At 35.1% G+C, this 13,745-nt stretch overlaps 1 protein-coding gene across 2 annotated transcripts; it reads right to left on the minus strand.

The window, feature by feature from the left end:
- Positions 1–209: 209 nt before the first annotated feature.
- LOC141707178 (uncharacterized) lies at positions 210–4,547 on the minus strand. 2 transcript variants are annotated; one of them, XM_074510212.1, is made up of 5 exons: positions 4,399–4,547; positions 3,570–3,741; positions 1,657–2,500; positions 890–1,056; positions 210–725 (listed from the first exon to the last, which is right to left on the minus strand). In XM_074510212.1, the coding sequence occupies exons 2-5, from the start codon at positions 3,701–3,703 to the stop codon at positions 617–619; spliced, it is 1,254 nt and encodes a 417-aa protein (XP_074366313.1). In that variant the 5' UTR covers positions 3,704–3,741; positions 4,399–4,547; the 3' UTR covers positions 210–616. The 2 variants fall into 2 exon arrangements, with proteins under 2 accessions (XP_074366313.1, XP_074366314.1); XM_074510213.1 differs by lacking the exon at positions 4,399–4,547 and having other exon boundaries at positions 3,570–4,327.
- Between the last annotated feature and the right edge of the window lie 9,198 nt (positions 4,548–13,745).

The raw sequence follows: 13,745 nt of genomic DNA on the forward strand, positions 1-13,745 counted from the left end.
ATTTAATCAAACTTTGATTCAACTTATCAATTGAATATTACTTTTCAGATATAGAAAATTATTACTGGGAATACCGTTGGAGTGAAACAACTTTTTTATCACCAATATTTTAGGAAATCGTAATTTTAATATAATTTAGAGGATGAAAATAGTTAACCCCATTGGAATTGCTCTGATAACACAGGAAATGATCAAAACATTGAGAAATGTGCACGGGGCAATCAACAAAAAGATTATCTATCAGAAAGCAACTCAGACGGATTACAAGCACTCAATATATCTAGTATCTCAAACTGGATTTCCTATTCAGACAACTGCAGATAACACAAGTACCTCATATACAAACTGGGATATGTAATTGCTTAAAAATAAATATTGTTTATACTAGTTCCCGCACTCATGTCCTAGGTCTACAGTAAGATACATGATCCCAAGGCACTTAAAGCATAGGCAGGCCTACAAAGAACCAAAGTTCGATTTGTGTTCTAAGAGGTGCATGGCAAAGTCTCTTGTACTAGTTTACTTAGCAATCACTCAACTGTTGATCAAAGATTCAGACTTGCTGAGACCACAAGATCCCGACCTTTCACACGATATATAGAGCAACAGATAAACTTTATTCGGACCAGAATTTCACGAATGCAGTAATACATGCCTTGACGAAGCTCAGTAATGAATTATTTTGTGGCCCGCCAGATCTTTCTGTGGTTGTTTCCCAGGACACACTTCAAAAAATAGAACCAAAAGTAAAAGTTATTTAGATGAGATGCTAGGTAAATGTTAATAATTATACTTTTCTTAAAAAAAAGTACAAATGCTAATGTCTTCGTAACTTATGTAGCATATCAAGTAAAAATATTTGATAACGGGATAGCTGAGAAAGTCTTACAGATTAATTCTGTCTAATGTTGGATCACTTGATTTTTTCGAGCTGCTACCATTCTGGATACCAGATTTCTTTCCAGTTGCCCTAAGTTCTTCAGAGATTGATTGCCCCTGAAGACCGCCATTTATAGAGGCCTCGATATTTTCTATAATATTTGGAGCACTCGCATGCTACATGACATGGAGAATACCAATCAGTAAATACATACAAGCATACAAATAAACAAAAATAATGTGTGAAGTTAATATGAAAACAATAGTAATTTCAGCTACTACCATCCTGAGCTATACATATTAAATCAAATTTAAATAAACCATTGCAGCGAGTGCCAGTAAAAATAGCCTGCACAACTGCCAAGTGGAGATACGTGTGTGGCTCAGAGGGGTCATGTAAAGACCTAGTCAATTATATCAAGTGCACATGTTGCAGGTGTTTAGAAAGGCCATAATGTTCTTTCCATTCAATGAGTATGAGTAGCCATTATACTTCAACTACGAGAGATAAGGCCGACCTTGACATTTTAAACAGACTGTTTATTTAGCAAACCACTGCTCTACATTCTAACCCAAAATAGATTATCTTATAGGAGTGTAATCTTTCCACGTTTGACAGGGATTTCACAAATTATAAGACAACAATTTTAAATTTTAGTGTGTAATAATTTTTTCTCCTATTTTGAACTACCAGTAGCATCTGACTCCAAAAATTAGATGAGAGACAACAGCCCTAGTTAAGATAATAAAAAAAGGACACATACAACAAAACCTCACATTCATTTCAGCAGGCAAAATTTCGTTATTTTCCAGATCTGTCCGATCATCATCAACCCGCAGCACACTGCTAATTTCTGTTGCATAGTGATTCAGGCTTTTTGGTGATGGGTCAGCTTCTTCATCCTCTGCAATTGAATTAGTTTCCTCATCCACGATTTTAGAAGACTTTTCTTCAATATCCTCCGTATTCAATATAACAACATTCTTGACTGTTTCAAAATTTCCACTTTCATTCTCTTTCACAGTTCCAGCAATGGCTTGTGGTTCACCTGAATCTCCATCCAGAGATAATTTGTCAGTAACCGGCTTTATTGGAAATGTCTCTATGACAACATCTGCTGCAACTTGGGTCTTTTTGGCCACAGAAATCACAAGTTCTTTCTCCAAATTATCCTCTCCTACCAGACCTCCGACAACTTGTGGTTCATTCTCTAACTCTCCACCAAAACCTTGGGTTTGTTCAGATTGGTAAGAACTGCCGTTAACAACTATTCCATTGTTAAGCTTCTGATTCTCAAGTTCATGGCAATCTTGGCTAACATCAAGAGCTTGTGATTCCATTGTATTCTGAAGAGGATAAGCCAAACTAGAAGTAGTTACTCCATGAGGTTCACTTGATGCTATTGTATGAGTGTCAGGTTCCATTGCAACTGATCCCAGCGGATGTTGATCAAAAAAATTATCAGCATTTTGCTCATCTGTAGTCGACTTGGCTGGGCCCAACACCCTATTTTCTTGAATTATCTCCCGGACAATTTCCCGAATTGTATAGAAAGACCCGCCAACTTCCCTCTGTGTGACACTGAGCGAAGGGAAATCCCCTTTATTTGAGAATTGATATCTAAAGTCAGAAAAATTATTGATATCAGGGAAGAGATAATTAAATTAGAAATTACCAGCAGACATTTCAGGCTCTACAAACAGGTACAGGCTAAAAAGAAAAATGGACCGAGGAAGAAAAGTAGCATATATCTTTGAGATATATGAGGATGGCATATTACAAAGTGTTAAGATTAGAAAAGACTGAAGTCAAGTGTAGTCCATAAATTTTTAACTAGGAAATGGGAACAGGACATACATTGATCGATCACTTAGAAATTAAGTTACCTTACAGTACTGCATACAAGTTAAATTCACAACTCTTTTTAGATTTACTTGTTTAAATAAAAAACTTGCACATGGTTTAAATAAAATCAGATCATAGATAAGTCTTCATTGCAGATAGTGTTCATAACTACTATTTTGATCCTAAACATGTGGAAATGCAAGCCATTCTTGCTGTATGCCACTGTTTTCTCGATATTAATTCCTCTGCAGCTAGTTAGCAATTTGATAGAACTGATAAACTGAATGCATGAGCATCTTTCACAAAATACTTAATATATAGAATATTTTTTTTTTTCGCAAAATATATGTATCTATGGATACTGTACATAGTGTGATAGTGAATCTCCTTAGATAGAATTTGGTACTTGTGCATAAAGAGCATACAGGTAGGATTGGCAACATGTAGATAAAAAGAAATTTGTTCATTAACATTTATCGTCAACTTCACTTAAGCCAAAAATATTTTTGAACCTTAAACAAGCATTTATCGTCAACTTCACTTAAGCATTTATGCTTTATTAACTTAATTTGGGTAATATCAAATTGATAATGGATCCAAGTGAACAAATCTGCTCATTGATCTAGCATATGTCACAAACAATGGGTTCATAAAAATGAAAAGTAAAGAAATATAATTCTAAAGAGGGATATCAATTCATATTGTGAGAATAATGGATTAAAAAAATTGGGGAACTAAAAAACTGGACTCATTAGACATTAGCATTTAGTATATATTTTTTGACGTCATACTCAACTGGTAACCAAAAAAACAAAAAGAGAATAGGGAATTGTTAATGAAATACTTTTTAATAAAGGACACCACTAATTCCTTCCTCTCCTCTTTCGAACGCCTAATCCGTGCCTTCTTCTCTCCAGAATCTTGGCACCTGGCTAGAGCAAATGTTTGCCCAACCCAGCTTCCCCTAATCGAGTGCATTGCGCCAAAGAACTTCACCAGCCCTATAATTTATAAATCTAAAAGAGGGAACGAGAATTCAGGACACCACAAAGCATAACACTCTTTTGGACAAAAAACAGGTCACTAGCTCATAATAACTACACAGAATTGCAGAAAATACATCTCACAGAACAAAATTTAAACAAAAAAGCTAAAAATTCTAGCTAAGAAGAGTAACAGTGCTTTTTTTAATTTCCAAAAGACCAAACACGAATTAATTTAGTATCATCAGTACAATTCCGAGGAAGCTTATACAGTCATTTTAATCACATTCTAACATATTTAGACAAGACGAAATTGACACATTTAGGAAAGCAAACACAACCTGAAAACCGAAATTACCTATATTTCAACTACATTTCTAATTCATCAGTACATGAAAGTGTGCTATAGTTCTAGCATTGTAAACATAGATACAATCATAAGCACATTAGCAACACAATTAACAAAAAAAGCTCCAATCTTTGCTTCATTTCTTAAAGATTTTAGCAGATATAGATAAATTAAAGATTTTTAACAGATATAGATATAAACACTAGAGAATTCACAGTAAAGAATTGAAAACTCATCAGCAAATGCATAATTATAATAGATACTAAAAACACAAAGCAAATTGAAGAGAAATATTAAATAGTAATAAGTAAATGAATGTATGAAAAAGGTGTAAAATTGACCTGAATTTGTAGAGAGAGAAGAGGGAAATACAGTGGGGGGGGGGGGGGGGGTTTAGAGTGAGAAAACAAAAACCCTACTCATTTGCAAGTAAATACATCGACAGATAAAATTTTGGCCCAATCTCCCATATTTCCTCAAATATATTTTATTTTAGGGATGAATATTTTTTATCTCTAAGCAATTTATTTGAAAATTGAAGTTAAATAATATGTTTTTTTTCACTTTTATTGTCTCTTGATGATGGGCTGAAACTTCGTTTGTACAAGCACATTTCACAACTATTAATGTTTGTTAAATTCAATCAGCATGTCATGACTAGTACTACCTTCCGTCCCTCTCATTTTTTTACAATTTTTTTTACATATGTTTGACACATATTTTAAGTCAATTATAAAGTATATTTCCGTAATTTATTTTTAGAATTTTTTTTTATAAAAATTTGAACATTATATTTTAATTTAGAAGAAAAAAAATTAAAAAAATTATACAACTACATTTAATAGGAGCATTAAAATCCGTGTCGAGCCCCCGTCCCCCATGATAAAGAATTGAGGGGGACGGAGGGTGTTTTATTGCATTAATTTTCGTTTCTTTGACTACGTATTTTTTATTTCATATTATTTGTAATTATAACCATTTTTTCACTACATCTATAAATTTCTTTTAATGTAAAACAATATATTATAATTTGGTGAAACATTTTGAAAATAATTATGCAGAAGGAACAGAAGAAAATATAATATTATACAGTCTACAAAGATGTACCTGTGCTCTCTAATAAAAATTAAAAATTAAATTCGTTATGAGTTTCAAATGATTCTAAAATGTCTTTCGATGCCCTTCCTATAGCCCGGTAGTTGAACATGAAATTCGATGGCTCGATAGATAATATAATATTCTAACTGTCAAGGCAAATGGGACAGTCTTTTATGCAAATGGGACAGTCCCTTTATAAATGAGACAATGAATTAACTGCAGAATGTAAATAACAGTAATTAAAATGCAGAATGCTGAAAAACTGAAAAGTAAAAACACCAGAAGTTTTCACTTGGTTCGGCCCCTACAGCTAGTCTATGGCCTACATCCAAGTCCCCATGCTACCTAACATAGAGAATGTATTATATCAACTTCAATAAAAGAACTTACAGTCTTTTCCTTGATTACAAATATAGCACCTGAAAGAAACCCTTTCCCAAGCTACCTTGCTACCTAACCCACTGCTATTCCTTAGCCTTCTAACTACCTTGCTATACTTTGAAATCAAGCTTGCCACAACCCGGCACAAAGTTGATATGAATACACGCAATAGATAACAATGAAATATTACAACTCAAATCAGGCTTCTTGTTTTCTGGATATATATCTCGGGTAGAACAAGAAAGTATTTTCAGATGATGAAAGATTAACGTGAAAGCATTAGCCACAAATCTGAAATAATGAGTTGTATTTATAGGTAAAGTTCTAACAGATTTATTTTCAAACAAAGGATAAAATAGATAAGATTTGAAGATAAGTTTGTTTGAAAATATTTGAATGATACTTTGAAACTAATCTGTTAGTAATTTGAAAAAGGATAAATCAAGTAAAGATAAGGCTTGGGAGATTTAAACTTGATTTATAAGATAGGGTTTGTTTGAGATAAGTTAGAGAGATATTTATCCAGTCAAACAAGATATACATAAAAACCCTAACTGCACTCCTGGAAAACTGCATTGATAGTCTCGGATTCCATTCTGTTGTTTCTGTATTTTGTTGTTGAAGAATCTTATCTTAACATCATAAACCCGAACAACTAACATTCTCCCCCTTTTATGATGATGACAAAGAAAGCATAAATGCTCCCCCTATCAAAAACACTAAAGGCCTGTAAAACAGAGTTAGATACAACAGAATATATTGCAGTTTATAATATATGAAAATGAGACAACTAAAGAATGAATGAGACACTAGATCAATATGCATAAAAGAGACAGTCTCAAACATTATATCATTAAACAAAACTAAACTAACAACCCATCCATAAACCAGGATGTCCAGTTGTTATCTAACCATATCACAAAATCAATTCAATCCAGCAATCCAGAATATGTCAGATAAACACACACAAAAAAATCCATCACAAACTAAGTTCAAACACCAACATACCCAGCAAAAACATAGTCTGAAAAACCAAATAAAACAATGTCGTCTTAAGAACATCATAAAAATAGAATATCATAAAAATTTCTCCCCCTTTATCATAAAAGGGTCCTTAATCGGAATCGTCATCAACATTAACTGGAGCTTTGCCCTTGCCTGAACCAGAAGTCTTGTTCTGGGATGAAGGAAACACCGGAGCTGAGCCGTACTCTGAAAATAGCTTGTCAAAAGCATCTTGAGCTGGTGTCTTTCCGTCCCTTTCACGAAGCCAGTCAAATATCTTTGCCTTATATTCTTCTCTGGTCATGCCAAAAACTGAAGGTGGAGGGATGGCAGGAAGTGGCAGAGGAGCAGTGATTTCTTCTAGAGTGCAATCTCCAATCCAGTCTCTTTTCTTGTGCCAGTACATCTTGCTCTTGTCTTGCATGGCTGACAACTGCTGAGACACAAACTTAGTCTCTGAACCTATCTTGAAAAATAACTTAACAAACTCTTTTTCCCAGGCCTTGGCCGAGGAAATCATCCCTTCTTGCAGAGTCCCAAACTCAAAATCTATTGTCTTAGCCAACTTGACATCAGAAGCATGCAACACAGAAAGTTTGGCATTGATATCATCCAAAGACGAACAAACATACTTCCTAAACATCTCAAAAGAAGCATTTAAAATACTAACTTCAGAAGTTAGTGACCCGAGAGTTTTGACAGAAGCAAAATGCTGGTTAATTGAAGCTAAAGCAGCAGAATTTTCTTCTAACTTAGCAAACAACGAATTGAGGATAGTATTGGTGTTTTGGTCATTTGGGTCTGACGCATAATGGGGGGATTTGGGCAAACCACCAAAAGAACAGTGTGCATCATCAAAAAACAAATCATTTGACTCAGATACTACGAGACCATTCGCAGTCAAAACAGACAAGTCAAAAACAACATTCAATTTTTCTGATTTAGCAGACTCAAAAGGAACACGAAAATACTGAAAAATCTTTGTCAATAAAGCAGGGTATGGAAGATGCATTGATTCATGTTTAGCACAATGATTCATGTTGGAAATTATCAATGAAGCCAAATTACAAGGGGTTTTCTTAACAAACACATACAAGAGAATAGAATCCTGAAATGTGACTCTATCACGACCAGATTTACAAGGCAGAACATTCGAGTGAAACAATTTAAACAACAATAAACACATAGGAGTTAAATCAGTTACCAATGGTTTGACAGACACAGAAACAAAGTTGTCACCGAGAATAACTTTGAGTTGTTCCTCATATTGCAATCCAGGAAACTCGTCAAAGGCCTGATGGGTAGTAAACGGGCATGGGCCTTGATCAGATACGCCTGTGAGTCTAGCCAGTAAATCCGCCTTAAAGCATACCAGACTTCCTTTTACCGAAGAGAACACAATATTGTCGGTCAAAATCGAAAAATTCGCATAGAACTCCTTCACTAAATCTGGATAGATCACATCTGAAGGTGACAACAACCCAGCACACCCAACAGCTTCAAACAACGATGATACTTCGATCCTAGTAAGAAGATCAAAATCACACAACCTTTCTTTCAAAATGGACTTGTGCCACACCTTGGTAGTGATTTCCTTTGCATGACGTTCGAAAGAATCAGGATATGCTTCGCTAGATGCTTCGGAAACAACTGCAGTAACACGACGACGCTTCGAACCAGACGGACCAGCGGTCGGGATTTGATTAGCGGTGGATCTCAAATGGCGAGCCATGGAAGATGGAAGATTTTAGGGTTAAGAGATAAAAAGATAAGATGTTTTGAGAGAATGAGAGGATAGAATGAGAGAAGAAAATGAAAAGATTAAGAAAGAGAGTTTAAAAAGAAGTAAAAACTGAAGAGTTAGAGATGGAAGAGGAAGTGAACAGGTGCAAGACAGAAGTGATGTATTGAAGGAGTAATACATGCACGAGTTTCAAGGATATGAGAAGTCTAATCAAAGATTTACAAAATCTAATGCTATGTACACGCATAAACACACAGACAAATAAAATAAAAAAAAATATACTATGAAACATAATTCCATAAACACGAATACAGGAAATAAATAACACGGAACCTATTACTCAAATAATAAATACACAACATATATTTAAGTATTATGACATAATTCACAGTTAATCACATTACATAAAATCACATCATAAATTACAGAGAACACATACCTAATTCACGACGCATTTTACAAAATCTATCTTCAGCTAAGGGCTTAGTGAAGATATCTGCACGCTATTTCTCAGTAGAAATATAAATAAGTTCAATATTACCTTTAGAAACATTATCTCGTAGAAAATGGTGATGAACATCAATATGCTTAGTACGAGAATGCATGACAGGATTTTTAGAGATATTAATTGCAGAAGTATTATCACAATAAATAGGAATATTTGAGTAAGAAATACCAAAATCCTGCAATGTTTGTTGCATCCACAAAATTTGAGCATAGCAACTTCCAGCTGCAATGTACTCTCCTTCAGCTATAGAAAGAGCTACTGAAGTTTGCTTTTTGCTATGCCATGTAACTAAACTGTTAGATATATTTGATAATGTCATGGCTAATATGTTTTATGTTTAGATTTCAGATCTTATTTGAACAGGATAAATCAGTACTTAACTGTTGATCAGTACTTATACTGGAAGTCAGAACTTAAGGGATATCAGTACTTATGTTATCAGGAGATAAGCATCAGGAGATAAATATCAGAACTTAAGTGCTGAAGGACGATCAGATAAGGACAGTAGCTGATTGAAGTTAAGAAGATCAAGATAAACATAAGAAGAGATATGCATGAAGAAGGAATTCCGTGAAGAATGGAATACTTGGAATAGAAGATATCTGATTGATATATTTTAGGAAGCAGAATTATATTCCATATCAATTAGCGATTATCTTGTAACTGTGTAGTATATAAACACAGACATAGGGTTTACACTATAAGGGTTATCATTATCGAGAATATTATTTACTGTAACCCTAGCAGCTCTCGTGATATTTTGTTCATCACTGAGAGATAACAGTTCCAGATTGTAACAGAGTTTATTGTTTCAATAAAGTTTGTTTTCTGTTACATAAGTTCTTGAAGTTTGATTTGATTGTAATAAACACTGTATTCACCCCCTCTACAGTGAAAGTGTGACCTAACAAGTGGTATCAGAGCCTTCTGTTAACACACATACAGTTAAAGATCCAAACACAATCATGTCTGACACAGAAACTCCAACTAAGCCTACCAAAACTGAGGAATCATCAAAGACATCAACTCAGAGTCGATATGAGACTATCAGAGTTCCCATATTGAGACCATCTGAATATCCCATATGGAAGGTAAGGATGACCATGTTTCTGGAAGCAACAGATCCAGAATACCTTGATAGAATCAAGGAAGGGCCTCACAAACCTACCAAGCTCGCTGTTGTAGTTGCAGGTGAAGCAGCAATGACCGTACCAAAGGAAAAGAGTGATTACACTGCTGAAGATATAGCATCTATTGCTAAGGATGCCAAGGTACGACACTTATTGTATAGTGCCATTGATAATGTAATGTCAAACAGGGTAATCAACTGCAAGACTGCTAAGGAGATATGGGATGCACTGGAGACAAGGTGTCAAGGAACTGAAACAGTTAAGAAGAACAGGAAGACAATACTCACTCAAGAGTATGAACACTTTGACTCTAGGACTAATGAGTCATTGACTGATGTATATGATAGATTTGTCAAACTCTTGAATGACTTGTCATTGGTTAATAAGGAGTATGATCTTGAAGATACAAACCTTAAATTCCTGTTAGCTCTTCCTGAATGTTGGGATTTGAAGGCAACAACAATAAGAGACAACTACAATCTTGATGAAACAACTCTTGATGAAATCTATGGAATGCTCAAGACTCATGAACTTGAGATGGAACAAAGAAGCAAGAGGAAAGGAGGAAAGTCAAGGACAGTTGCTCTCAAGGCTGAAGAGGAATCCCCCAAACCACCTTCCTCAAAGAAAGACAAGGGTAAAGCTCTTATCATAAAGTCTGATACTGAGTCATCAAGTTCTGAGAGTGATGATGACTCAGATTCTGAAAGCTTGCCTGAAACTGATGCTGATGAGGAGATGATGAAGCTGTGTGCTCTTATGGTGAAAGGAATCACAAAGATTGCATACAGGAAGTTCAGGAAGGGAAAGAAGTTTTCCAGGAAAGGCATAAGTTCTGATAAGAAGAATTTCAGAAGATCTGAAGGAAGAGGAGGAAAGTCTGACAGAGGAGATTACGCTAATGTTAAATGTTATAATTGTGGTGAGAAAGGCCACATATCTCCTGATTGCAAGAAGACCAAGAGTGACAAAGGCAAAGCTCTTGTCACAAAGCAGAAAAGCTGGACAGACACCTCAGACTCTGAAAGTGAGGAGAACTATGCATTGATGGCAAATGCTGATAAATCAAGTTCTGAGAGCAGTTCTGAAGCTGCTGAAACAAAGGTACCTCAGACTACTTATGCTTTTCATACTGATGATATTAATGAGTTGAGAAGATATCTTAAAACCATGTTTGTTAGTTATAGAGATCAAACTTTAACATGTGAAAGATTAACTTCTGAAAATCTTGCTTTTAGGAAAAGAAATGATTTCTTAGAAAAAGAGTTAGTCATGTTCCATCAAACTCAGAAGGATAGAGATGATGCTTTTTATGTTAGGGATGAAGTGCTAAAAATGAATGAATCTCTAAAAACTGAGTTAGAAAAGGAGAGAGAGATTATCAGAACTTGGACTAACTCTGGCAAAACAACTCAAAATTTGCTAAGCAGTGGAAACTGGAAAGAGGGCTTAGGTTATGGAGAAAATAAAAATGAAAAAGGAACTGTAGAAATTAAGCCTGTTGATAAGCAAAAGCCGAAGTTAAAACCTGTTAAGTTTGTAACTGAAAAATCTGAAAATGAGAAATCAGAAGTTAAAAAGGAATTAGCTTCTGACAAACTAAAACAGGAAAAGACAGCTGAAGTTAACATAGGCTTAATGACAAAGAAGCAACTTAAGCATAAGCTGAAAGATGTTAAGAATGCAAACAAGGTAAAATCACCTAGGAAAAACAGGAATGGAAAGGAAGGTGTGAATAAAAGCAATAACTATAAATCTGTTCCTGATGCTTCTAGGAAAGCGTGTCATAACTGTGGAAGTTCTAACCATCTGGCTTTTTTTTGCAGGAAGAATAAGAATATTAACTCCTTATCTACAAAATCAGGAGTTAAGAGTCAGTCTGTTAGATACAAACCACAAGATCCTTGTTTTCATTGTGGTAGTTTATGGCATTCCATTTATACTTGTAAGGAATATCATAGTTTGTACTATGATTATTATCAAATAAAACCTTCTTTAAAGAAAGTTTCTGTTGTTCCTTCTAGTGTAAGTTCTGATTCAAAGTCTGGTAGTATAAGTTCTGATAAGAAAACTGTTAACATAAAATCTGATGCTAAATCCGCTGCAAATGTTAACAAACCTAAAAAGGCCAAAGGATCCAAGCAAGTCTGGGTCCTTAAAACTAATAATTAGTGGTCTTTTTGATTGCAGGGCAACAGGAAAAATATTTTAGTTCTGGACAGTGGATGTTCAGGACATATGACTGGAAATAAGGCCCTGCTATCAGACTTTGTGGAGAAAGCTGGCCCAAGTGTTTCTTATGGAGATGGCAATATTGGAAAAACTTTGGGATATGGCAATATCAATCTTGGGAATGTCATCATTAAAGATGTAGCTCTGGTCTCAGGACTTAAACACAACTTACTGAGTATAAGTCAAATCTGTGACAGAGGTTATCATGTTGATTTCTTTGCAGAACATTGTGAAATAGTTAGTAAATCTAAAGAAAAAAATTGTTCTGAAGGGATTCAGGCGTGGTAACATTTATGAAGCTAAGCTTTCAACAAGTTCTGATGGTTCTGCAATCTGTTTAGTGAGTAGAGCCTCAACTGAAGAAAGCTGGAATTGGCACAAGAAACTCTCTCATTTAAACTTCAACAAGATAAATGAACTGATCAAGAAAGATCTTGTGAGAGGACTGCCAAAATCAGTGTTTGTTCCTGATGGTCTTTGTGACTCATGTCAGAAGGCTAAACAAAGAAAATCTTCGTTCAAGAGCAAGACTGAATCATCAATTCTTGAGCCTTATTATCTGCTTCATGTTGATCTATTTGGTCCAGTGAATGTCATGTCTATTGCAAAGAAGAAATATGCGTTGGTCATAGTAGATGAGTTCACCAGATACACATGGGTGTATTTCTTGCACACAAAAAGTGAAACTGCATCTATCCTGATTGATCATGTCAAACATCTGGATAAATTGATCAAAGATTCTGTGAAAATTTTGAGGAGTGATAGTGGCACTGAATTCAAGAATCTGATAATGGAAGAGTTCTGCAAAAATCATGGAATAAAGCAGGAATTTTCTGCTCCTGGAACTCCACAGCAAAATGGAGTTGTTGAAAGGAAGAATAGAACTCTCATTGAAGCTGCACGAACAATGCTTGAAGAAGCAAAGCTTCCAACCTATTTCTGGGCTGAAGCTGTGCAGACTGCTTGTTTTACTCAAAATGCAACACTCATTAACAAGCATGGAAAAACACCATATGAGATGGTGAAGAACAAGAAGCCAAATCTCAAATACTTTCATGTATTTGGATGTAAGTGTTTTGTTCTCAAGACTCATCCTGAACAGCTATCCAAGTTTGATCTAAAAGCTGATGAGGGAATCTTTGTTGGATATCCACTTTCTACAAAAGCCTTCAGAGTCTATAATTTGAGAACAAAAGTGGTCATGGAATCTATCAATGTCTCTTTTGATGACAAGAAGATCACTGGACTTGAAGATTGCATTGATCATGATCAGCTGAGATTTGAAAATGAAGATTCATATTCTGATACCTTAAGTCCTGACAGTCTAAGTCCTGATACTGTAAATTCTGATGGATTAAACTCTGATGTTATTGAAACTGTGGTGACTACGTCAAAGGAAGATGCACCAATGCAGGGGGAGCATACTCAAGATATTATCACATCTCAAGAAGCATCAGAACATACATCTGGCTCTTCAAATTCTGATTCGTCAAGTTCTGATAAGCCAAGTACTGAAAATCTAAATACTGAAGGATCCAACTCAGAGAGCATAGTTTCAGGGGGAGCATCAGAAAATGAAACCGAAGACAG

This window comes from Apium graveolens, chromosome 2 (assembly GCF_009905375.1).
Source record: "Apium graveolens cultivar Ventura chromosome 2, ASM990537v1, whole genome shotgun sequence".
Classification (NCBI taxonomy): Eukaryota; Viridiplantae; Streptophyta; class Magnoliopsida; order Apiales; family Apiaceae; genus Apium; species Apium graveolens.